This window comes from Lynx rufus, unplaced genomic scaffold (assembly GCF_022079265.1).
Source record: "Lynx rufus isolate CCGP_SWC_20201006 ecotype Redwood Valley unplaced genomic scaffold, mLynRuf1.p SCAF_14, whole genome shotgun sequence".
In the NCBI taxonomy this organism is placed as follows: Eukaryota; Metazoa; Chordata; class Mammalia; order Carnivora; family Felidae; genus Lynx; species Lynx rufus.
The window spans coordinates 52,114,965-52,141,183 of record NW_025814828.1 but is presented as its reverse complement, the minus strand read 5'-3'; the positions used below and the strand labels follow the sequence as shown (position 1 = coordinate 52,141,183).

The following is a 26,219-nucleotide window of genomic DNA, read 5'->3' as shown; positions in this document are numbered from 1 at the left end:
ATTATGATTGATAAAAAATAAATCAGGGATGGAATTGGCCATATACATATTATTGTTTATAAATTAGCAACTGTTCTTATATGCTATGAATAATGATAACCCATATGAATTATCATATATACAACATAAATCAGAATACACAAAAATCTTCATGTTAAAAAATTGAATGTTTCAAGTCAGATGTTTGAAAAATTGAATGTTTCAAGTCAGAGAAGAAGAGTAAAATAATTTGAGGATGAATTCTTATCTCATCTCATGTGCATGTTTTCTGTTTTTTTATATCAAATACTATAACTTTCAGGATAATATTTCACATCACATATAGCAAGACATTTGTATTTGAATATCAATAAATCTGTATTTTAATGTAGCTATTAGAAAAATATTTTTTCTTTTCTTTTATTGATGTGATTTTTCACATTGGTTGATTTGCAAATATTGAATCACCCCTGCAGCCCAAGAATGAATGCCACTTGATCATGGTGAATAAAACATTTTATATGCTGTTGAATTCAATTTGCTAGTTATCTTGTTAAGAATTCTGGCATCCATATTCATCAAGGATATTGGCCTCTGGTTGTCTTTTTTTGCTGGGTCTCTGGTTTGGGAAACAAAGTTAATGCTAGGTTCATAGAATGAATCCAGAAGTTTTCCTTCCCTTTCCATTTTCTGGAACAACTTGAGAAGGATAGGTATTAACACTGCTTTAAATGTCTGGTAGAATTCCCCAGGGAAGCCATTTGGTCCAGGACTGTAATTTGTTGGGAGATTTTTGACATCTCATTCAATCTCTTCACTAGTTATGGGTCTCTTCAAATTTTCCATTTCTTCCCATTTGAGTTTTGGTAGTGGGTGGGTGTTTAGGAATTTGTCCATGTCTTCCAGGTTGTCCAGTTTGTTGGCATATAATTTTCATAGTATTCCCTGATAATTGCTTGTGTTTCTGAGGGATTGGTTATAATAAATTCATTTTCCTTCGTGATTTTATCTACTTGGGTCATTTCTCTTTTCTTTTTGAGAAGCATGGCTAGAAGTTTATCAATTTTTTTTCCAAAAACCAACTCTTGGTTTCACTGATATGTTCTACTGATTTTTTGGATTGTTTATTTCTGCTCTGATCTTCATTATTTCTCTTCTTCTGTTGGATTGGGGTGACTTTGCTGTTCTTCTTCTAGTCCTGTCAATAGATGCAGAAAAACATTTGACAAAATACAACATCATTTCTTGATGAAAACCCTCAAGAAAGTCTGGATAGAAGGAACATACTTAAACATCATAAAGGCCATTTATGAAAAGCCCACAGCTAATATCATCCTCAATGGGGAAAAACTGAGAGCTTTCCCCCTGAGATCAGGAACACAACAGGGATGTTGACTCTCACCGCTGTTGTCTAACATATTATTGGAAGTCCTAGCATCAGCAATCAGACAACAAAATGAAATAAAAGGCATCAAAATTGGCAAAGATAAAGTTAAGCTCTCACTGTTTGCAGATGACATGATATCATACATGGAAAACCCGAAAGACTCAACCAAAAGTCTAATAGAACTGATACATGAATTCAGCAAAGGTGCAGGGTGCAAAATTAATGTACAGAAATTGGTTGCATTTTTATACACCAATAATGAAGCAACAGAAAGAAAAATAAAGAAACAGATCCCATTCACAATTGCACCAAGAATCATAAAATACCTAGGAATAAACCTAACCAAAGATGTAAAATATATGTATGCTGAAAACTATGGAAAGCTTATGAAAGCAATTGGAGAAGATACAAAGAAATGGAAAAGCATTCCATGCTCATGGATTGGAAGACTAAATACTGTTAAAATGCCAATACTACACAAAGCTATCTACACATTCAATGCAATCCCAATCAAAATTGTACCAGCAATCTTTGCAAAGCTAGAACAAGCAATCCTAAAATTTGTATGGAACCACAAAAGACCCTGAATAGCCAAAGTGATATTGAAGAAGACCAAAGCAGGAAGCATCACAATCCGAGACTTTAGCCTCTACTACAAAGCTGTAATCAAGACAGTATGGTACTGTCAAAAAAGCAAACACATAGACCAATGGAATAGAATAGAAAACACAGAACTCGACCCAGAAATGTATGGCCAACTGATCTTTGACAAAGCAAGAAAGAGTATCCAACGGAAAAAAGACACCCTCTTTAACAAATCGTGCTGGGAGAACTGGACAGCAACATGCAGAAGAATGAAACTAGACCACATTCTTACACGATACACAAAAGTAAACTCAAAATGGATGAAAGACCTGAATGTGAGACAGGAAACCATTAAAACCCTAGAGGAAAAAGAAGGCAACAACCTCATTGACCTCAGCTGCAGCAATTTATTGCTAGACACATCTCCAAAGGCAAGGGAATTCAAGCAAAAATGAACTGTTGGGACCTCATGAAGATAAAAAGCTTCTGCACTGCAAGGGAAACAATCAACAAAACTAAAAGGCAACCAACGGAATGGGAAAAGATATTTGCAAATGAAATATCAGACAAAGAGCTAGTATCCAAAATCTATAAAGAGCTCACCAAACTCCACACCCAAAAAACAAATAACCCAGTGAAGAAATGGGCAGAAAACATGAATAGACACTTCTCTAAAGAAGACATCCAGATGGACAACAGGCACATGAAAAGATGCTCAACGTCGCTCCTCATCAGGGAAAAACAAATCAAAACCACACTCAGATATCACCTCACGCCAGTCAGAGTGACCAAAATGAACAAATCAGGAGACTATAGATACTGGTGAGCATGTGGAGAAATGGGAACCCTCTTGCACCGTTGGTGGGAATGCAAATTGGTGCAGCCACTCTGGAAAACAGTGTGGAGGTTCCTCAAAAAATTAAAAATAGACCTACCCTATGACCCAGCAATAGCACTGCTAGGAATCTACCCAAAAGTTACAGGAGTGCTGATTCATAGGGGCACTTGTACCCCAATGTTTATAGCAGCACTTTCAACAATAGCCAAACTATGGAAAGAGCCTAAATGTCCATCAACTGATGAATGGATAAAGAAGATATGGTTTATGTATGCAATGGAATACTACTTGACAATGAGAAAGAATGAAATCTTGCCATTTGTAGCAAAGTGGATGGATCTGGAGGGTATTATGCTAAGTGAAATAAGCCAGGCAGAGAAAGACAGATACCATATGTTTTCACTCATATGGGGATCTTGAGAAACGTAACAGAAGACCATGGGGGAGGGGAAGAGGGAAAAAACAAAAACAAAAAGTTTCGGAGAGGGAGGGAGGCAAACCATAAGAGACTCTTAAGGACTGAGAACAAACTAAGGGTAGATGGGAGGTGGGGGAGAGGGGAAAGTCGGTGATGGGCAGGGAGGAGGGTACTTGTTGGGATGAGCACTGGGTGTTGTGTGGAAACCAATTTTACGATAAATTATATTTTAAAAAGTATATATATTTTTTATTGAAGTAAAATTTGCATACAGTGTTATATTGGTTTCAGGTATGAAATAGTATATTTAATAATAAAAATAAAAATATAGAAAATAAAAAATAACTTATTAATAATTAAAAATTCCCGTATTAAAAATTTATTTTCTTCCTTTAAGATGTTGATGTTGAAGAGGAAACATAACATCTGATTTATAAAGTTTTTATGATAAGATGTTTGCCATATAAAAATTATGTACATATCCAGGAAATGTAATTTAATCTCTATTTCAATTAAGTACATAGAATAATGAATGTACAAATTTTTATCACATTACAATATATAGAAACTGTATTTCCAAAAATAAATATCAGAACAAATACATGATCCACAAAAGGGGTTATTGCACTGCCCCTAGGTTTAAGAAATATAGCTTAGACATTGAAAAATTAGCCTTTCTAGAATATTTAAGGCTTTTGTAAGGATAAGAAGGTAGAATATTTGATATTTGGGCTTTTCTGTTAAATATAGGATATATATTCATCATAAATATTCTATCATTTATGCAGTAGACAACAGAAGGGTATAGAATAACCATTTTAATGGCTGAATTTTTAATATTGACTTAATCTTGTGGATCTGGTATGATGGAAACTTCTCACTGGAAAAAGGTTAGGGCTAAGTATGTCCCAAATGAACATTTTAAAGTCAGACATTGAAAGGAAAAATACAGAGTATGTTTGTGTTTAAATTAATGATTAGGTAAATATTTTCAGGTTAGTCGGGAGGTAAACATTTTTAAATGAGTTCAGGTCCACAAAGTAGAATACAGCCCATTTATGCTTTTTATCTTCACAGACTGCCATTGTATTATGACATTCTCATCATTTTAATAGTGAAGGTTTTTAAGTGGTCGTCTGAAAACCATTTCTCCATAACTAGTACTTGAACTATCTTTGGGTAGTATTTGTATTTTCAAAATACTTTTTTTATTTTTGAGAGAGAGAGAGAGAGCATGTGCACTCACACACACGCCAGAACATTAGTGGGGGAGGGGCAAATGAGAGGAAGAGAGGGAATCTTAGGCTCCACACCCAGTGTTCAACACAGAGCCTGTTGGGCTTGATCCCACGACTCTGGGACCATGACCTGAGCTGAATTCAAGAGTCGGATGCTCAACCAACTGAGCCACCCAGGCTCCCCTCAAAATACTTTGAAAAGTTTTATTATCAAATGCTGAAGCCTCTGCTAAGCAATAAATTAATATTTATACAATTTTATGAATGAAATACAGAGGTTTTGTGTAGGATTAGTTTCTAAATTTCAGACCTTTTCAAAAATTAGCAATAAAGTATATGAAATACATTCTCTTTTAAACTAGAATCAGAAAGACTCAAGTATCCGTGCAGATATTTGAATAAATAATAGCATTTATGGGGGTATAAATTCACTATTTCATCGCAGTAAATAGAATCTTTGTTTGCTAAAAGATATGCTAATGAGTACAATTTTGGCTTAACAGTAAAGAAAAATATGCATTCACTTTTTGATATGTATCAACCTGACCAACCTCTTAAGGTTTACTTAAAGATGCTTTTCTACTATAACTATTTTGCAAAAAAATAATATATCCCCCAAAACATTTTATTTTTTATAAAAGCAGACAACTTATAATTTCCTACTAATATTTAGTGTATACTGAGGTCTAAAAATGATCCTGAGTTAAAGGAACATATAGTAAATTGGAGGGAAGTTGTGTGATGTGAGTGGTTTAGCTATATCTCATTATTTATTAGCCTTTGTGGTCCCTACTTGTGTTATGTAGGTAAGCCAATTACACAGGTATTTTGATAAACTCTTTACCTTCTCAAGTTTGCACATATGCTTGTTCTTGTAAGTACATTCGACTAAGAAAAAAATTATATCTTGAAGTTTAAGTTAGATACTCATTAGTCATGTATGACAATTGTCAAAACCAAACATTAATATTTTTAACCTTTTATAAATGAAATGTTCATGCTACTGGCTATGCACTCCCCAGTGTTAAGGTATTAATAGTATTTTTATTCTGTTTTTATGCCTAAAAGCATTAGCAGTGGGTTTATTTTTTTATATTTTTAAGTTTTTATTTAAATTCTGGTTAGTTAACATACAGTGCAATATTATTTTCAGGTGTGAAATTTAGTGATTAAACCCTTACATACAACAACCATTGCTTTTCACAAGTGCACTGCTTAATCCCCATCATCTATTTTATCCAGCACCCCACCCACCCCTCTGGTAATCATCAGTTTGTTCTCTATACTTAAGAGTCTGTTGCTTGGTTTGCCTCTCTATGTCTTTTTTTTTTCACCTTTGATCCTTTGTTTTGTTTCTTAAATTCCACATATGAGTGAAATCACATGGTATTTGTCTTTCTCTGACTGACTTATTTTGCCTAACATAATACTCTCTACCTTACAAGTGGCAAGATTTCATTCTTTTTGATGGCTTAGCAATATACCATTGTGTATATATACCACAACTTTTTTGTCTATTCATCAGTTGATGGGCACGTGGGCTGTTTCCATAATTTGGCTATTGGAGATATTGCAGCTATAAACATTGAGGTGCATGTATCCCTTTGAATTAGTATTTTTTATCCTTTGAGCAAATACCTAATAGTGCAGTGGTGGATCATAAGGTAGTTCTATTTTTACCTTTTTGAGAAACCTCCATACTGTTTTCCACAGTTGCTGTACCAGTTTGCATTCCCACCAACAGTGTCAGAGGGTTCCCTTTTCTCTGCATCCTCACCAAAACCTGCTGTTTCCTGTGTTGTTAATTTTAGCCAATATGACCAGTATCAGGTAATGTCTCATTGTAGTTTGATTTGTATTTCCCTGATGGTGAGTGATGTTGAGCATCTTTTCATGTGTCTGTTAGTGATTGGATGTCTTCTTTGGAAAAATGTCTATTCATGTCTTCTGCCCATATCTTAACTGGATTATTATTTGTAACTGTTTTTGGGTGTTGAGTTTTATAAGTTTTTTATAGCGGTTTTACACTAACACTTTATCAGATATGTCATTTCCAAATATCTTCTCCCATCAGAAGGTTGCCTTTCAGTTTTGTTGACTATTTTCCTTTGCTATACAGAATATTTTTATTTTGATGTGGTCCCAATAGTTTATTTCTGCTTTTGTTTCCCTTGCCTCAGGAGACACATCTAGAAAGAAGTTGCTAAGGCCAATGTCAATGAGGTTACTGCCTCAGTTCTCGTCTAGGATTTTAATGGCTTCCTGTCTCTCATTAGGTCTTTAATCCATTTTTGTTTTGGTCTTTAATCCATTCTGCATTTATTTTTGTGTATAGTGTAAGAAAGTGGTCCAGTTTCATTCCTTTGCATGTTACTTTCCAGTGTTCCCAACACCATTTGTTGAAGACACCTTTTTCTCATTGGATATTCTTTCCTCCTTTGACGAAGATAAATTGACCATAGAGTTGTGGGTTCATTTCTGGGTTTTTCTATTTTATCCTAATGATCTGTGTGTCTTTTTTTTTTCTTTTTTTTTGCCAGTACCATACTGTCTTCATGACTACAGCTTTGTAATATGACTTGAAGTCCAGAATTGTGATGCTTCCAGCTTTGCTTTTCCTTTTCAAGGTTTCTTTAGCTATTTGAGGTATTTGTGGTTCCATACAAATTTTAGGATTGTTTCTTCTAGCTCTGTGAAAAGTGCTGGTGGTATTGTGATAGGGATTGAACTGAATGTGTAGATTGCTTTGGTTGGTATAGACTTTTAAAAATATTTGTCTTACAATCCATTTCATCTATTTTCAACAAAACTCTACTAACTTCATATAGAAACCTCACATGAATATATAATAAATATATTGTTTGATATTATTAACACTAGCCCCAAGAACAAAAATCATCTACCTAAATTATTGCATGAAAAATTAATTAAGCCATTCAGAATTTTATCAAATGTGTTTTTGTGATCCATAAATATTCCACTGTTTCCAATACATAAGCCTTGAATGTAAGATATAAATTCATTTTGCTTTCATAAAGGTATATATCATCTTACCATGTTTTGCATGGTAAGGAGGCAATTATCATAGACATTAAAAACACAAGCTCTAGAGTAAGAATACCTACTACACTACTTACTAGTTTTTTGATATTGGGCAAATTATGTGACATTTGCCTTAGTTTCTTCATATTCAAAATTGAAATAATAATATGTACCTCATAGAGTCAGTGTCAGGATGAAAAGACAGTACTGTATATAGTACATATTAGGCTCTTTGTATGCATTAATCTTAAATTTTGATGTCTATGTCTGGTTTTTCTAAGAGTAGGAGTGAAAGTTTATTGGAGTCAGGGATCATATATTCAAAGCTGTTTCTTTTATGACCCATGTTACTTAATCACCTTATTTTTAGGCATTTATTCAATGCTTGCTAATTGCAAAGGCTCTGCCTTTAATATTAAATGAATCTAGTTTTGAAAAGATTTACATGATGTAAGTTTTTAAATTGTGAACATTTGTGAGATTATTGGAAGTACAACAATGGTCTTTCAGATGAGAAAACTGAGTTTATACTGAGTGATACCAGATAATATATATTTCTTCCTCAGGTTCTTATGCAACAGGGCTATGATGCTGCTTGTGATATTTGGAGCCTAGGTGTCCTTTTTTACACCATGCTGGCTGGGTAAGAAACATATATTCAAAATAATACACATCACAATTTGAATTTCATCTGTATATTTTCATCTGGAAAGAAATGGACAGATGAAAATAGCCTTAAATAAAATAGTACCAACATTTTAAAATAATATATATTGTTTATTTATAAAAGGTAAAAAAATAAAGTGTTTAGTGTGGTACTCTTCAGATACATAATTAAAAGAATTTCAACTAGAACTAAAACTTTTAAAATTAAAACATGTATTTTTATTTTGATATTATACATTCAGTGCATTAATTTTTTAATGTTTACTTGAACATAATAATTTCTTTTTCAGTGGGTACTTGCCCACTGAGTTTCTTGATATTGAGTTAATTTTTTGAAAGTACTTGAATTCTGGCTCTTCTGATGATAGAGATTAAGTAAGCTCATACTTTATAAAAAATATGAATAGTAACAGAATACTCAACTACAGAAACACATAGCTGCCTTCCCTTAAACAGATAAATACTAAACAAATTTAATAATTGAATTTATTAATGTTGGTAATTTACAAATAATATAATTGCTGTTGTACTCTTAATAATTAGTAGCACTTTTATTTAGGAATAAAAATTTATGGCTGTAGATAAAAGGCTAGGTTTAGCAGTATATTGCATAGAATGGAATTTGAAGAATTATAATGTAATTATATAATGTACTTAGGTGTGACTTTTAAGGAAAGAATTTAGTAAAATTTAAATATGTTTGACATAGCAGGAGCTTTATAAATATAAGTTATGAATATGATGACTTTGCATTATTTATTGGATTGATGGTAATTGCTTATCAGCATATTCCACATACTTTTAGATATATTACACACTTATGCAAAACATTTAGTTATAGACCACAGCAAGTACTAAGGATAACAGTAGTGAAAAGTTTGCATATGAACTGCAGTTAGAGCTACTGGTTTCAAACCATGGGGGATACCATTTCTAGATTGCTGCTTTCAAATATTTACTTTATGACTAACAGAAAATGAATTTGTGTGTGAGTGTATGTATATATATTTAGTGTTATCACTACCTAATTGTTACAAGAGAGAATTAAGACATAAGCATATCAAGATATCTTCCTCATAATTCTTAACCATAAGTCTTTATTCCCACATTTGTATACCATTTTCAGTTTCACCTGTTATAATGATACAAACTGATCACTTTGTTATCCTATATTAATTTTAAGCTACTTAAACATTAAACAATGTATTTGTCTTCCTGTCCATGAATATTGATCAACATAATAATTTTATTGACTATAGAGTTTTTAGTTACATTAATATAAATATTTAACGCATTGTTTATGGACATTAATTAAAAATATTGTTAACCTGTTTCCCTGGATAATTCTGTTAATTTGTTAGTGAATAAATTTGAACCAATCACTAAATACATTCTGAATTTATACAGTTAACAATTTCTTCATGGTAAGTATATTTGTGTTGCTAACTTATGCCTGAGAATACAAACTTTGCATGTTTTATTTTGGTCTAATGTTAAGCCTATAGCTTCACACGAAAAGCCATCTTTATTTTATTTTAATTTGATTAACTGATCAAAGGAAAAAATATTTATGTAGGCAAGACTCCCTATTTTATTAAATAATCCATGAAGATTAAGTTCATTGTTTGAAATATAAAACTTGATATGAAAGGTAAAGGGAAATATTAGATAATACTTTTAATTTGCTATAGTAAGTATTTGCATGTTGTCTTACATTCATCGCTTTCAATTAGATTTAATTTGTATATTAGGCCCTCATGTCTATTCAAATCTATTTTATTAATAGCTACACTCCATTTGCTAATGGCCCCAATGATACTCCTGAAGAGATACTGCTACGTATAGGCAATGGCAAGTTCTCTTTGAGTGGTGGAAACTGGGACAATATTTCAGATGGAGCAAAGGTATAAAGTATAAATATCTTTCGTTGCATTCATATTAAATTGTGGAAATCTTTAAGTTATAGCCTAGTCTGTATTTTCAGAGTATCTGATGGTGTTATATGTCAGTATTTGTTTTTAAGTCAACTCACATGTATATGCGGATTGAACAAGATGAAGGCTAATTTTTTTTTCTGCCATGCTTCTGGGCCATATTTCTCTCATATCAATTCATATGTGTTCAAGGAATATAAACTAGTTTCATTATTAACCAAACTAAAAATGTAAATCTACTGAGGAAAAATACATATTTAAAGCTAACTAGAGCTGATTTCTGCATTTGGTATATTTTTACACATCTTTTCTTCTTTAGTACAGACATTGACTCATGATAATGCAAGCAGTTTTTATAATGTTAACTTATTCCTTGATAATATATGAACTATTTATCAGTAAAACCTAGATATTTATTGATGATGCAGAGCTATCCAAGAGAAATATAATGAAAGCCACATATGTAATTTAAAAATTTCCAGTAGTCACATTAAGAAACAAAAAGAAACTGGTGAAATTAATTTTAATAATATATTTTATTTAACCTGGTATATCTAAAATATATCATTTCTACATATAACCAATATAAAAATTAGTAATATATTTTACATTCTTTTTTTATATTAAAACTTCAAAATCTGGTTATGTACTTTATACTTACAGGCCATATAAATTTGGACTACCCACATTTCTTTTTATTTTTTTCTTTTTTTATCATTATTGTTTTTTAATTTTAGTATATTTGACACACAATATTACATCAGTTTCAAATGTAGAGCATAGTAATGCAATAAGTTCATACATTATGCTATAGTCTCAAGTTGGACTACGTACATTTTAAAAGGTTTAATAGCCACATGTAGCTAGTGGCTGTCATAGTAGACAGTATAGTTTCAGTGTAATTGGCCTTATTTAATTTAGGAAAAAACATTGATCAAACCTTGACTATGAATTCTTAACATTTTTACTTTAAAATTTTTGAGTTTTAAAACAAAACTCCAAAGGTTTTCTGCATGTGGCTTATAGGGCCCTGAAGCTTTTAAGCTGCCATATGAAATAGAAAACAATTTAATTCCAAAGGAATTGCTTATATTTAATATCTGCTAATGATAAAATCTAATTGTCTTAACATTAGCTAACCTGTAGGGTATATTTTGAAATAAATCTCATATCCTAATTATTATAGAGTAAATAAATCAGGGATTTGATTGCAATGACCTTTCAAACATTAGAAAAACAGGGAAGGGATTGAGTTTGGGTCTCAGCCATAACACAAGTGTACTGTGTGGTGTAGTAGAAAAAAAAAAAACAACTGATTAGAAGCTAGGAAAACAGAGTACTAGTTTTGGATCCAATAAAGAACTGCCTCAGTTTTCTCATCTGTAAAATTTAGGAACTAGATTCTCCAAAATTCCTTCTGACTCCAAAATCCCATTTCTTTGCAGTTTTTTTTTTTATAATTTGTTATATTTCTACATACAAAGTGATTGAAACTACTAGTATTATTAATTAAATATATGTATTTTCTAGTCAGCCAGTTTCTGTGTCACAAAATGCAGTTTACCAAGGAACAATTCCAATGTTTAGAGCTATACATATGATATTTCTGCATTTCTTTTAAAAAATAACTGCCAACTGTGAAAGTAATGCTGAAATAGATATTTATTTTTATTTATTTTATTTTTATTCATTTTATTTTTTTGATACAAAATTTATTGTCAAATTGGTTTCCATACAACACCCAGTGCTCATCCCAAAAGCTGCCCTCCTCAATACCCATTACCCACCCTCTACTCCCTCCCACCCTCCATCAACCCTCAGTTTTTAAGAGTCTCTTATGCTTTGGCTCTCTCCCTCTCTAACTTCTTTTTTTTTCTCCCCTCCCCCATGGGCTATTGTTAACTTTCTAAGGATCCACATAAGAGTGAAAATGTACGGTATCTGTCTGTCTCTGTATGACTTATTGCACTTAGCATGACACTCTCCAGTTACGTCCACGTTGCTACAAAAGACCATATTTCATTCTTTTACATTTCCACGTAGTATTCCATTGTGTATATAAACCACAATTTCTTTATCCATTCATCAGTTGATGGACTTTTAGGCTCTTTCCATAATTTAGCTATTGTTGAGAGTGCTGCCATAAACATTGGGGTACAAGTGCCCCTATGCATCAGCACTCCTGTATCCCTTGGGTAAATTCCTAGCAGTGCTATTGCTAGGTCATAGGGTAGATCTCTTTTTAGTTTTTTGAGGAACCTCCACATTGTTTTACAGAGCGGCTACACCAGTTTGCATTCCCACCAACAGTGCAAGAGGGTTCTTTTTTCTCCAAATCATCTCCAGCATCCATAGTTCATTTGTTCATTTAAGCCACTCTGACTGGCGTGAGGTGATATCTGAGTGTGGTTTTGATTTGTTTTTCCTTGGTGAGGAGCGATGTTCAGCATCTTTTCATGTGCCTGTTGGCCATCTGGATGTCTTCTGTAGAGAAGTGTCTATTCATGTTTTCTGCCCATTTCTTCACTGGGTTATTTGTTGTTCGGGTGTGGGGTTTGGTGAGCTCTTTATAGATTTTGGATTCTAGCCCTTTGTCCGATATGTCATTTGCAAATATCTTTTCCCATTCCGTTGGTTGCCTTTTAGTTTTCTTGATTGTTTCCCTTGCAGTGCAGAAGCTTTTTATCTTCATGAGGTCCCAATAGTTCATTTTTGCTTTTATTTCCCTTGGCTTTGGGGATGTGTCAAGTAAGAAATTGTTGCGGCTGAGGTCAGAGAGGTTTTTTCCTGCTTTCTCCTCTAGGGTTTTGATGGCTTCCTGTCACACATTCAGGTCCTTTATCCATTTTGAGTTGGTTTTTGTGAATGGTGTGAGAAAGGTGTCTAGTTTCATCCTTCTGCATGTTGCTGTCCAGTTTTCCCAGCACCATTTGTTAAAGAGACTGTCTTTTTTCCATTGGATATTCTTTCCTGCTTTGTCAAACATTAGTTGGCCATACATTTGTTGGTCTAGTTCTGGGGTTTCTATTCTATTCCATTGGTCTGTGTGTCAGTTTTTGTGCCAATACCATGCTGTCTTGATGGTTACAGCTTTGTAGTAGAGGCTAAAGTCTGGGATTGTGATGCCTCCTGCTTTGGTCTTCTTCTTCAAAATTATTTTTGCTACTCGGGGCTTTTTGTGGTTCTATACAGATTTTAGGATTGCTTGTTCTAGCTTCGAGAAGAATGATGGTGCAATTTTGATTGGGATTTCATTGAATGTGTAGATAGCTTTGGGAAGTATTAACATTTTAACAATATTTATTCTTCCAATCCATGAGCATGGAATGTTTTTCCATTTCTTTATATCTTCTTCAATTTCCTTCATAAACTTTCTATAGTTTCAGCATACAGATATTTTACATCTTTGGTAGGTTTATTCCTAGGTATTTTGTGCTTCTTGGTGCAGTTGTGAAAGGGATCAGTTTCTTTATTTGTCTTTCTGTTGCTTCATTGTTAATGTATAAGAATGCAACCAATTTCTGTACATTAATTTTGTATCCTGGGACTTTGCTGAATTCATGTATCAGTTCTAGCAGACTTTTGGTGGAGTCTACCGGATTTTCCATGTATAGTACCATGTCATCTGCAAAAAGTGAAAGCTTGAATTCATCTTTGCCAATTTTGATGCCTTTGATTTCCTTTTGTTGTCTGATTGCTGATGCTAGTACTTCCAACACTATGTTAAACAACAGCGATGTGAGTGGACATCCCTGTCATGTTCCTGATCTCAGGGGGAAAGCTCTCCGTTTTTCCCCATTGAGGATGATATTAGCTGTGGGATTTTCATAAATGGCTTTTATGATGTTTAAGTATGTTCCTTCCATCCCTATTTTCTCGAGGGTTTTTATTAAGAAACGATGCTGAATTTTGTCAAATGGTTATTTTGCATCGGTTGACAAGATCATATGGTTCTTATTTTTCTTTTATTAATGTGATGTATCACATTGATTGATTTGCAAATGTTAAACCAGCCCTGTAGCCCAAGAATGAATCCCACTTGATCATGGTGAATAATTCTTTTTATATGCTGTTGAATTAAATTTGCTAATATCGTATTGAGAATTTTGGCATCCATATTGATGAGGGATATTAGCTGGTAGTTCTCTTTTTTTAATGGGTCTCTGTCTGGTTTATGAATCAAAGGAATGCTGGCTTCATAGAATGAGTCTGGAAGGTTTCCTTCCCTTTCTATTTTTTGGAATAGCTTGAGAAGTATAGGTATTATTTCTGCTTTAAATGTCTGGTAGAATTCCCCTGGCAAGCCATCTGGTCCTGGACTCTTATTTTTTGGGAGGTTGTTGATAACTGATTCAATTTCTTCGCTGGTTATGGGTTTGTTCAAACTTTCTATTTCTTCCAGTTTGAGTTTTGGAAGTGTGTTAGTGTTTAGGAATTTGTCCATTTCTTCCAGGTTGACCCTTTTGTTGGCATATAATTTTTCATAATATTCCCTGATAAGTGCTTGTATTTCTGAGGGATTGGTTGTAATACTTCCATTTTCATTCATGATTTTATTTGGGTCATCTCCCTTTTCTTTTTGAGAAGCCTGGCTAGAGGTTTATCAATTTTGTTTATTTTTTCAAAAAACCAACTCTTGGTTTCGTTGATCTGCTCTACCGTTTTTTTAGACTCTATATTGTTTATTTCTGCTCTGATCTTTATTATTTCTCTTCTTCTGCTGGGTTTGAGGTTCTTTGCTGTTCTGCTCTATTTCTTTTAGGTGTGCTGTTAGATTTTGTATTTGGGATTTTTCTTGTTTCTTGAGTTAGGCCTGGATTGCAATGTATTTTCCTCTCAGGACTGCCTTCGATGCATCCCAAGGCATTTGGATTGTTGTCTTTACATTTCATTTGTTCCCATATACTTTTTAAATTTTTTCTCTAATTGTCTGGTTGACCCATTCATTCTTTAGTAGGGTGTTCTTTAACCTCCATGCTTTTGGAGGTTTTCCAGCCTTCTTCCTGTGGTTTATTTCAAGCTTCATAGCATTGTGGTCTGAAAGTATGCATGGTATGATCTCATTTCTTGTATACTTATGAAGGGCTGTTTTGTGACCCAGTATGTGATGTATCTTGGAGAACCTTCCATGTGCACTTGAGAAGAAATTATATTCTGTTGCTTTGGGATGCAGAGTTCTAAATATACCTATCAAGTCCATCTGATCTAATGTATCATTCAGGGACCTTGTTTCCTTATTTATCTTGTGTTTAGATGATCTATCCATGATTATAAGTGTAGTATTAAAGTCCCCTGCAATTACCACATTCTTATCAATAAGGTTGCTTATGTTTGTGATTAATTGTTTTCTATACTTGGGGGCTACCATATTCGGCGCATAGACATTTATAATTGTTAGCTCTTCCTGACGGATAGTCCCTGTAATTATTATATAATGCCCTTCTTCATCTCTTGTTCCAGCCTTTAATTTAAAGTCTAGTTTGTCTGATATAAGTATGGCTACTCCAGCTTTCTTTTGATGCCAGTAGCATGATAGATAGTTTTCCTTCCCCTCACTTTCAATCTGGAGGTGTCCTCAGGTCTAAAATGAGTCTCTTGTAGACGGCAAATAGATGGGTCTTGTTTTTTTTTAATCTATTCTGATACCCTATGTCTTTTGGTTGGAGCATTTAGTCCATTTACATTCAGTGTTTTTACAGAAAGATATGGGTTTAGAGTCATTGTGATGTCTGTATGTTTCATGCTTGTAGTGATGTCTCTAGTACTTTGTCTCACAGGGTCCCCCTTAGGATCTCTGTAGTGCTGGTTTAGTGGTGATGAATTCCTTCATTTTTTTTTTGTTTGTTTGGGAAGAACTTTTTCTCTCCTTCTATTCTAAATGACAGATTTGCTGGTAGAGGATTCTCAGCTGCATATTTTTTCTGTTCATCACATTGAAGATTTCCTGCCATTCCTTTCTGGCCTGCCAAGTTTCAGTAGAGAGATCCATCACTCGTCTAATCGGTCTCTCTTTATATGTTAGAGCATGTTTATCCCTAGGTGCTTTCAGAATTTTCTCTTTATCTTTGTATTTTGCCAGTTTCACTATGATATGTCATGCAGAAGATCGATTCAAGTTATGTCTGAAGGGAGTTCTCTGTGCCTCTTGGATATCAATGCTTTTTTTCCTTCCCCAGATCAGGGAAGTTCTCAGCTATGATTTCTTCAGTACACCTTCAGCACCTTTCTCTCTCTCTTTCTCCTCTGGAATCCCAATTATGCACATATTATTGTGTTTCATTGCATCACTTAGTTTTCTAATTCTCCCCTCATACTCCTGTTTTTTTTTTTAATCTCTCTTTTTTTCACTTCCTCTTTTTCCATAATTTTATCTTCCATTTCACCCATTCTCTCCTCTGCCTCTTCAACCCAAGCTGTGGTCACCTACGTTTTATTTTGCAGCTCATTTATAGCATTTTTTAGCTCCTCCTGACTGTTTCTTAGTCCCTTGATCTCTGTAGTAATAGATTCTCTGCTGTCTTCTAAGCTTTTTTCAAGCTCAGCGATTAATTTTGACTATTACGTTAAATTCATTTTCTGTTACGTTGCTTAAATCGTTTTTGATCAGTTTGTTAGCTGTCGCTACTTCCTGGAGTTTCTTTTGAGATGAATTCTTCCATTTCGTCATTTTGGATAGTCCCTGGAGTTGTGCAGAACTGCAGGCCTCTTCCTCTGTGCTGTCTGGAGCAACTTGTGTTGGTGGGAGGGGCTGCAGTCAGACCTGATGTCTGCTCCCAACCCACCGCTGTGGCCACAGTCAGACTGGTGTGTACCTTATCTTCCCCTCTCCCAGAGGCAGGACTCACTGTGGAGTGGTGTGGCCCCTGTCTGGGCTACTTGCACACTGCCAGGCTTGTGGTGCTGCTTCTATGGAATCTGCCGTATTAGCCGGGGTGGATCTGCAGGGTGCACAGGGGCAGGAGGGGCAGACTCAGCTCATTTTGCCTTTGGTTGTCCACTTCAGGAGGGGCCCTGCAGCACTGGGAGGGAGGCAGACCGTCAGAGGGATGCATTCACAGAAGCACAGCGTTGAGTGTTTGCGCGGTGCAAGCAAGTTCGATGATGGGAAAGGGTTCCCTTTGGGATTTTGGCTAGGGGATGGGCGAGGGAGATGGCGCTGGTGAGCGCGTTTGTTCCCTGCCAAGCTGAGCTCTGTCTTCTGGGGCTCAATATCTCTCTCTCCTGTTGTCCTTTAGCCCTCCAGCTCTGGGAGCAGAGCTGTTGACTTATAGCATTCCAGATGTTAAGTCCCGCTGGGTGCCAGAACACACTCCGTCCGGCCCCTCCACTTTTGCAAGCCAGACTCGTGGGCTCTGCCTTTCCAGGCAGGCTGCCTCTCCACTGCCCTGGCTCCCTCCCACCAGTGCATGTAGCATGCACTGCCTCTCTGCCCTTCCTACCCTCTTCCGTGGGCCTCTTGTCTATGCTTGGCTCCAGAGAGTCCATTCTGCTAGCCTTCTAGCATTCTTCTGGGTTATTTAGACAGATGTGGGTGGAATCTAAGTGATCACCAGGACGTGGTGAGCCCAGCATCCTCCTAGGCCGCCATCTTCTGCCAAGTCCCTCCTGAAATATTTATATGACAATTATGCTTAGTACTCAGTTTTCCATGTTCCGTGTGTTTTATGTTTGAGTCTGTCTAGTACTTAAGAAATAATATATATTAAAGTTTAGTTTTATTTTCACCTCCTCTTTTTAGTGTGATATTCTGGAGTAATTAATATAGGAAAAGATATTGGGGGCTATTTTTTAAATATTTCACATGGTCTTTCATTGTTTCCCTTTTTATGGATCAAGTGACTTTAGTTCTATCTTTCAAACTTTCTGAAAATGATGGCAAATGTTGAGCAAAGGAACTATATGAACCTTCTATAAAACTATCTTCTGTTCATTTTAACAGTTTGATTTTTTTTTTGTTTTAAATTAGCAATGAAGATAAACTATTGTTCAGTTGCCCATAACTCCTTAGACTAGTGTCCCTTAGTTATGAGAATTATGGCATTTTCTATCACTTCTTGAGAGTTGTTTTACTTATTTGCAGTTTCTTATAAGCTACTTTTCCCTTTTAAGATGATGATTCTGTTTGCCTCCTGTCCATGCAGAGTTCATAAACTTTGTTCATTCGGTTAAATGGTGGTAGAGGTGAGGGGTGATAGTGGAAATCATGTTATTTTTGTGTGTTTTATTGCTACAATACTTTCAGCTAAATTCTCACCTCCAAACCACAGGCTTTGAGAACACTGGCGTTACTGCTTCCCTTTTGTAAAACAGGGAAGGCAAGAAGAAGTATCTGGTAAACACAGCAAAAATAGAAGAGGCAGGAGAGTAATGAAAATTTTATGGTTTCACTGTATATAAACACAATAATACTGGATTAATTAGAAGGCTGTTCTATCTAAATTTTAGAATATTTTAAGTAAATAAACTGTTACATATTTCAAGTGCATATACCCTTAGCCAGCAAAGAATTGACCAGTAGAAGTTCTTATGGGACAATTATTTATGACCTTTTCCCTTGCCTCCTGTAAAAAGAACAACTTATACCTTTCCTCTATTGTGCTCCCATTACTATGTTGTATGTACCTTATTAGAGCATTAAACATGTTCCCCTTTACCATGTATTTGTATACATTTTTATTCTTTCCATTCAGAGAGCATTTAAATGTCATGCTCATTTTTTTACATTTCCTAACATACTTAGCACAATAAATACTTAATCAAATATATTTTCATAAACCATTTAATTTTTTCTTCAGGTATACCTTGCCTTGTTAATTTGCACAGTAAGATGTTCCTGTCCATTAAATAAAGATAAATATTGTCTAATTGTGAATGACTATAAATTTGCTGTAAATGACCAGGATTTACATACATATTTCTTTTTAATTTTCGCTTGAAGTTTCTCTTAATAGAAGAGGTTTTTTATGTCTTTACAAGTCAGAGATTTATAGAGCTGGAAGGAACCTGGTTTCTCGTTTGTAGTTAGATAAACCAAGGTGTATACACTTTATCTTGCCCATGGTCACACACAAAAAGTGGCAGAGCTGGAAATGATTTTTAGTCCAGTACTCTTTTTAGTCTACTACATTTTAGGGAAGACATTTTAGAGAAAGAAAGGCTTTATTAACTTACTTATGTGAATATAGTGGAAGAGAAAGAGGTCTATAAATCTTTAATGAAAAAGCAAAGGAATAATTGTTCATCCACTTTTTTTTTTTTTCAACGTTTATTTATTTTTGGGACAGAGAGAGACAGAGCATGAACGGGGGAGGGGCAGAGAGAGAGGGAGACACAGAATCGGAAACAGGCTCCAGGCTCTGAGCCATCAGCCCAGAGCCCGACGCGGGGCTCGAACTCCCGGACCGCGAGATCGTGACCTGGCTGAAGTCGGACGCTTAACCGACTGCGCCACCCAGGCGCCCCAATCCACTTCTTTTATAGAATATGAAAATCAAGTGTACTGAACTTATTAACCTTTTTTTAAATTTTTAAATTCTTAAAAAAATGTATTTATTTATTTTTGAGAGAGAGAGAGACAGAGTGAGAGCAGGGGAGGGGCAGAGAGAGAGGGACACACAGAATCCGAAGCAGCCTCCAGGCTCTGAAGTGTCAGCACACAGCCTGATATGGGGCTCAAACTCACAAACTGTGAGATCATGACCTGAGCCCAAGTTGGACACTCAAATTACTGAGCCACCCAGACGGCCTATGAACTTGTTAACCTTTACATAATCTATATTGGAGAACAGTTTTACACTTAAACAACATATTGAAATCCTTCTAGAAATTCTACTACCATATATTTTATTTTATTTTATTATTTTATTTTATTTTATTTTACTTTATATATTTTCCCAAGCATATTTATGTATTTTTATTAAGTTTTTTTAAATTTTTATTCCATCATAATTAACAGTACAGTGTTATATTAGTTTCAGGTGTACATTATAGTGATTCAGCAATTCTGTACATCACTCAGTGCTCATCATGATTACTATAGTCGTTTTGTTTTGTTTTGTTTTGAACAGCAAGATGTTTATTTTCACAAAAAAATACTATCAGATAGTTAAAAAGAGTAATAGGGTTGGTTATGATGTTTCTGCCATCAAGCCTGTTCATTGAATTTGATGTTGATGTGAGTATAGAGTGATACAGTGCTTTTTATTTTGTTTTCTTTTGTTTTGTTTTTTTCCAATTTGGGGAAATTTTTTGACTTAATTTATTTTTTAAATTTACATCTAAGTTAGCATATAGTGTAACAAGGACTTCAGAAGTAAATTCCTTAATGCCTCTTACCCATTTAGCCCATCCCCCTTCCCACAACACCTCCAATAACCCTCTGTTTGTTCTCGATATATAAGAGTCTCTTATGTTTTTGTCTCCCTCCCTATTGTTAAATTATTTTTACTTCCCTTCCCTTATGTTCATCTGTTTTGTATCTTAAAGCCCTCATATGAGTGAAAGCATATATTTGTCTTTCTCTGACTAATTTCACTTAACATAATACCCTCCAGTTCCATCCATGTAGTTCCAAATGGCATGATTTCATTCTTTTTGATTGATGAGTGATACTCCATTGTATATATATACCACATCTCTTTATCTATTCATCCATCAATGGACATTTGGGGTCTTTCCTTTCTTTGGCTATTGTTGATAGTGCTGCTATAAATATCGGGGTGCACATGCCCCTTCAAACAGCATACCTGTGTCCCTTGGATAAATACCTAGCAGTGCAATTGCTGGGTCGTAGAGTAGTTCTATTTTTAATTATTTGAGGAACGTCCATACTGTTTTCCAGAGTGGCTGCACCAGTTTGCATTCCCACCAGCAGTGCAAAAGAGATCCTCTTTGTCAACATCTTCACCTACATCTCTTGTTGCCAGAGTTGTTAATTTTAGCTATTCTGACAGGTATGAGGTGGTTACCTCATTGTGGTTTTGATTTGTATTTCCCTGATGGTGAGTGATTTGAGCATTTTTTCTTGTGTTGGTTGGCCATCTGGATGTCTTCTTTGCAGAAGTGTCTATTCATGTCTTTTACCCATTTCTTCATTGGATTATTTGTTTTTGGGGTATTGTTTGATAAGTTCTTTACAGATTTTGGATACTAATCTCTTATCTGATATGTCACTTGAAAATATCTTCTCCCATTACATGGGTTGCCTCTTAGTTTTGCTGAGTGTTTCCTTCACTGTGCAGAAGGTTTTTATCTTCATGAGATCCCAGTACTTCATTATTGCTTTTGTTTCCCTTGCCTCCGGAGACATGTTGAGTAAGAAGTTGCTGCAGCCAAGATCAGAGAGGTTTTTTCCTGCTTTCTCCTGAAGGATTTTGATGGCTTCCTGTCTTACATTTAGGTCTTTCATCCATTTTGAGTTTATTTTTGTGTATGGTGTAAGAAAGTGGTGCAGGTGCATTTTTCTGCCTGCCACTGTCCAGTTTTCCCAGCACCACTTGCTGAAGAGACTTTCTTTATTCCATTGGATATTTTTTCCTGCTTTGTCAAAGATTAGTTGGCCATGCGTTTGTGAGTCCATTTCTGGGTTCTCTATTCTGTTCCATTTATCTGAGTGTCTGTTCTTGCACCAGTACCATATTGTCTTGATGATTACAGCTGTAATCATGATTAATATACTCTTAATCACCTTCACCTGTTTCACCCATCGCCACACCGACCTTGCCTCTGATATGTTGTATTTTAAATGAGTAACCTCAGTTAAAGTTATTTTTTCAACATTTTTTTACTGGAAGCATACTTAATAATACAGTGTTTTATACATATATATATATATATATATATATATATAAAACGGCTCAGGTCATGATCTCACGGTCCATGAGTTCTAGCCCGGCGTCAGGCTCTGTGCTGGCAGCTCAGAGCCTGGAGCCTGCTTCAGATTCTGTGTCTCGCTCTCTCTCTGACCCTCCCCCATTCATGCTCTGTCTCTCTCTGTCTCAAAAATAAATAAACATTAAAAAAATCTTTTAAAAAAAAGGAAAAAAAAGTTCAACTTTGCCCAAGGACCAAACACCGTGCACTCCAGGCAAAGAGAGCCTCTGTTGATGACTAGTTTGAAGGATAGAGCAGCTAAAACACAGCAGCAGAGTGCATCCACCACACACCAGAGACACTCCCTGAAGCACCAGGAACTGGACAGTATATCACCTCTGGAGGCAAGGGAAACAAAACAGAACCAAAAGTCAACTATTGGGACCTCATCAAGATAAAAAGCTTGTGCACTGCAAAGGAAACAATCAACAAAACTAAAAGGCAACCAACGGAATGGGAAAAGATATTTGCAAATGACATATTGGACAAAGGGCTATTATCCAAAATCTATAAAGAGTTAACCAAACTCCACACCTGAAGAACAAATAACCCAGTGAAGAAGTGAAGAAATGGGCAGAAAACATGAATAGACACTTCGCTAAAGAAGACATCCAGATGGCCAACAGGCACATGGAAAGATGCTGAACGTTGCTCTTCATCAAGGAAAAACAAATCAAAACCACATTCAGATATCACCTCACGCCAGAGTGGCTAAAATGAACAAATAAGGAGACTATAGATGCTGGAGAGGACTTGGAGAAACGGGAACCTTCTTGCACTGTTGGTGGGAATGCAAACTGCTGCGGCCACTCTGCAAAACAGTGTGGGGGTTGCTCTTTTTCTGCATGCTTGCTGACACTTGTTGTTTCTTGTGTTGTTAGTTTTAGTCATTCTGACAGGTTTGAAGTGGTAACTCATTATGGTTTTGATGTGTATTTCCCTGATGATGACCAAATTAGAGTTTAAACCAAAGACTGTAACAGGAGATGAAGAAGGGCACCATATACTAATAAAAGGAACTATCCAACGAGAAAATCTGTTTTAAGTATCTATGCCCCTAACATGAAGCACTCAAACATATAAAACAATTAATAATAAACATAAAGGAACTCATTGATAATACACAATAAATGTAGCGGACTTTAACAGTACACATACATCAACGAACAGATCATGTAAGCAGAAAATCAGCAAGGAAACAATGGCTTTGAATGATACACTGGATGAGATGGACTTAACAGATATATTCAGAACATTCCACCCTAAAGCAGCAGAATACACATTCTCTTCAAGTGAACATAGAAATTCTCCAGAATACATCACATACTGTAAGGTCACAAATCAGGCCTCAGCAAATACAAAAAAGATTGAGATCATAGCATGCATATTTTCTGACCACAATGCTATGAACCTTGAAGTCAACCATGAGAAAATATTCAGAAAGACCACAAACACATGAAGGTTAAAAAAACATGCTACTGAACAATGAATGGGTCAAGCAGGAAATTAAAGAAGAAATAAAAAATACATGGAAACAAATGAAAATGAAAACACAACAGTCTAAAACACTTCAGGTACAGCAAAAGCTATCATAAGAGGGAAGTATATAATAATACAGCTTATTTCAAAATGAAAGAAAAATCTAAAATAAACAACCTTACACCTAAAGGATCTCAAAAAAGAAAAACAAACCAAGCCTTAAGCCAGCAGAAGAAGGGAAAGAATAAAAATTAGTGCAGAAATAAATGATATAGAAACTAAAAACCAAAACAATAGAATAGATCAATGAAGCTAGGAGCTGGGGTTTTTTTGAAAAAGTTAATAAAATTGATAACACCCTAGCCAGACTTATAAAAAATCACAGATGAGAGAGGATAAATAATAATGAACACAACAGACATACAATTATAAGTAAAATATGAAAAATTATGCCAACAAATTGGACAACGTGGAAGACATGGATAAATACCTAGACACATAAAATCTACCAAAACTGAAACGGAAAGAAATAGGAAACTTGAACAGACTTATAAACAGCAAAGAAATTTCATCAATAATAAAAAAATCTCCCAACAAACAAAATCCAGGGTAAGGTGGCATCACAGGTAAATTCTACCAAACATTTAAGGAAGAGGTAATACCCATTCTTCTCAAACTTACCCAAAAATTAGTAATGGAAGGAATATTTCCAAATTCATTCTATGAGATCAGCATTATCCTGATACCAAAACAGATAAACACTTCACTAAAAAAGAGAACTACAGACTAAAATCTGTGATGAACATAGATGCAGAAATTCTCAATAAAATACTAGCAAATTGAATCCCAACAGTACATTAAAAGAATCATTCCCCACAATCAAATGGGATTTATTCCTGGGTTGCAAGTGGGGTTCAATATTGGAAAATCAATGTGAGATACCACATTAATAAAAGAAAGGATAAAAACCATATGATCCTTTTAATAGATGCAGAAAATGCATTTGACAAAGTACATTTTGCAAAGCATAACATCCATTCATGATTAAAACCCTCAACAAATAGGGTTAGAGGGAACGTACCTCAACATGATTAAGGCCATACATGAAAGACCCACAGCTAATATCATCCTCAATTGGGAAAAACTGAAATGTGTTCCTCTGCCTTTAGGAACAAGACAAGGATGTCCACCCTCACCACTGTTATTTAATATACTATTGGACATCCTAGCCACAGAAATCAGACAAGAAATACATGGCATCCAAATCAGCAGGGAAGAAATCAAACATTCACTAGTTACAGATGACATGATACTCTATATAGAAAACCAAAAAGACTCCACCAAAAAATTACTAGAACAGATACACAAATTCATTAAAGTCACAGGATACAATATCAATGTACAGAAAACTGTTGCATATCTATATATTAATAATGAAGCAGCAGAATTAGATTCAAGGAATCAGTGCCATTTACAATTGCACCAAAACCCATAATAGGAATAAACCTAACCAAGAGGTGAAAGATCTGTACTGTGAAAACTATAAAACACTAATGAAAGAAAGAGGACACAAAGAATTGAAAAAACATTTAATTCTTAAGGATTAGAAGAATAAATATTATTAAAATGTCTATACTACCCAAATCAATTTACACATTGAATACATTCCCTATCAAAATACCAACAGAATTTTTCACAGAGCTAGAAAACACAGCTCTAAAATTTGTATGGAGCCACAAAAGACCCCAAATAGCCAAAGCAGTCTTGAAAAAGTCATGCAAAGCTGGAGGAATCACAATTCCAAACATCAAGTTTTATTACAAAGTTATAGTAATCAGGACAGTATAGTACTGGCATGAAAATAGACACATAGATCAATACAACAGAATAGAAAGCCCAGAAATGAGCCCACAACTCTATGGTCAATTAATCTTCAACAAAACAGGAAATAATATCTAGTGTAAAAAAGGGCAGTCACTTCAACAAATTGTGTTGGGAAAACTGGACAACAACATGCAGAAGAATGTTACTGGACCACTTTCTTACACCACACACAAAAATAAATTCAAAATGGATGAAAGTCCTAAATGTGAGACAGGAAACCATAAAAATCCTAGAATAGAACTGAGGCAGTCACCTCTTTGACATCAGCCCTAGCAGCTTCTTACTAGGTGTGTCTCCTGAGGCAAAGGAAATGAAAGCAAAAATAAACTTTGGGGACTTGATCAAAATAAAAACCTTCTGTACAGTGAAGGAAACAATCAACAAAACTAAAAGGCATCCTATGGAATGGAAGAAAATATTTTCAAATGACATATCTGATAAAGAGTACCCAAAATATATAAAGAACTTGTACAACTCAACACCCCAAAAACTAATAATCCAAGTAAAATATAGGCAGAAGACATGAATAGACATTTTGCCAAAGAAGACATACAAATGACCAACAAGACACATGAAAAGGTGCTCAACATCACTGATCATCAAGGAAATACGAATAAAAACTACAATAAGATATCATCTTACACCAGTCATAATGACTAAAATCAACAATACAAGATACAACAGGTTGGTGAAGATGTAGATAAAGGGGAACCCTCTTGTACTGTTGATGGGAATGCAAACTGGTGTAGCAATGGTGGAAAACAGTATGGAAGTTCCTCAAAAAAGCTAAAAATAGAACCACCCTAGGATCCAGCAATTTCACTACTAAGTATTTACCCAAGTACAAAAAATATTTATTTGAAGGGATACATACACCCCAATATTTATAGCATCATTA

The 26,219-nt window shown here is 34.9% G+C and overlaps 1 protein-coding gene across 1 annotated transcript in view; it reads left to right on the top strand.

Annotated features, from left to right (window-relative positions):
- Positions 1 to 26,219, top strand: part of RPS6KA6 (ribosomal protein S6 kinase A6) — a 205,974-nt gene that overhangs the window by 163,108 nt on the left and 16,647 nt on the right. The window contains exons 19-20 of the mRNA XM_047075696.1: positions 8,054 to 8,130; positions 9,940 to 10,057. Coding sequence (XP_046931652.1) covers positions 8,054 to 8,130; positions 9,940 to 10,057 — 195 coding nt within the window. The remainder of the gene's footprint in view (positions 1 to 8,053; positions 8,131 to 9,939; positions 10,058 to 26,219) is intronic.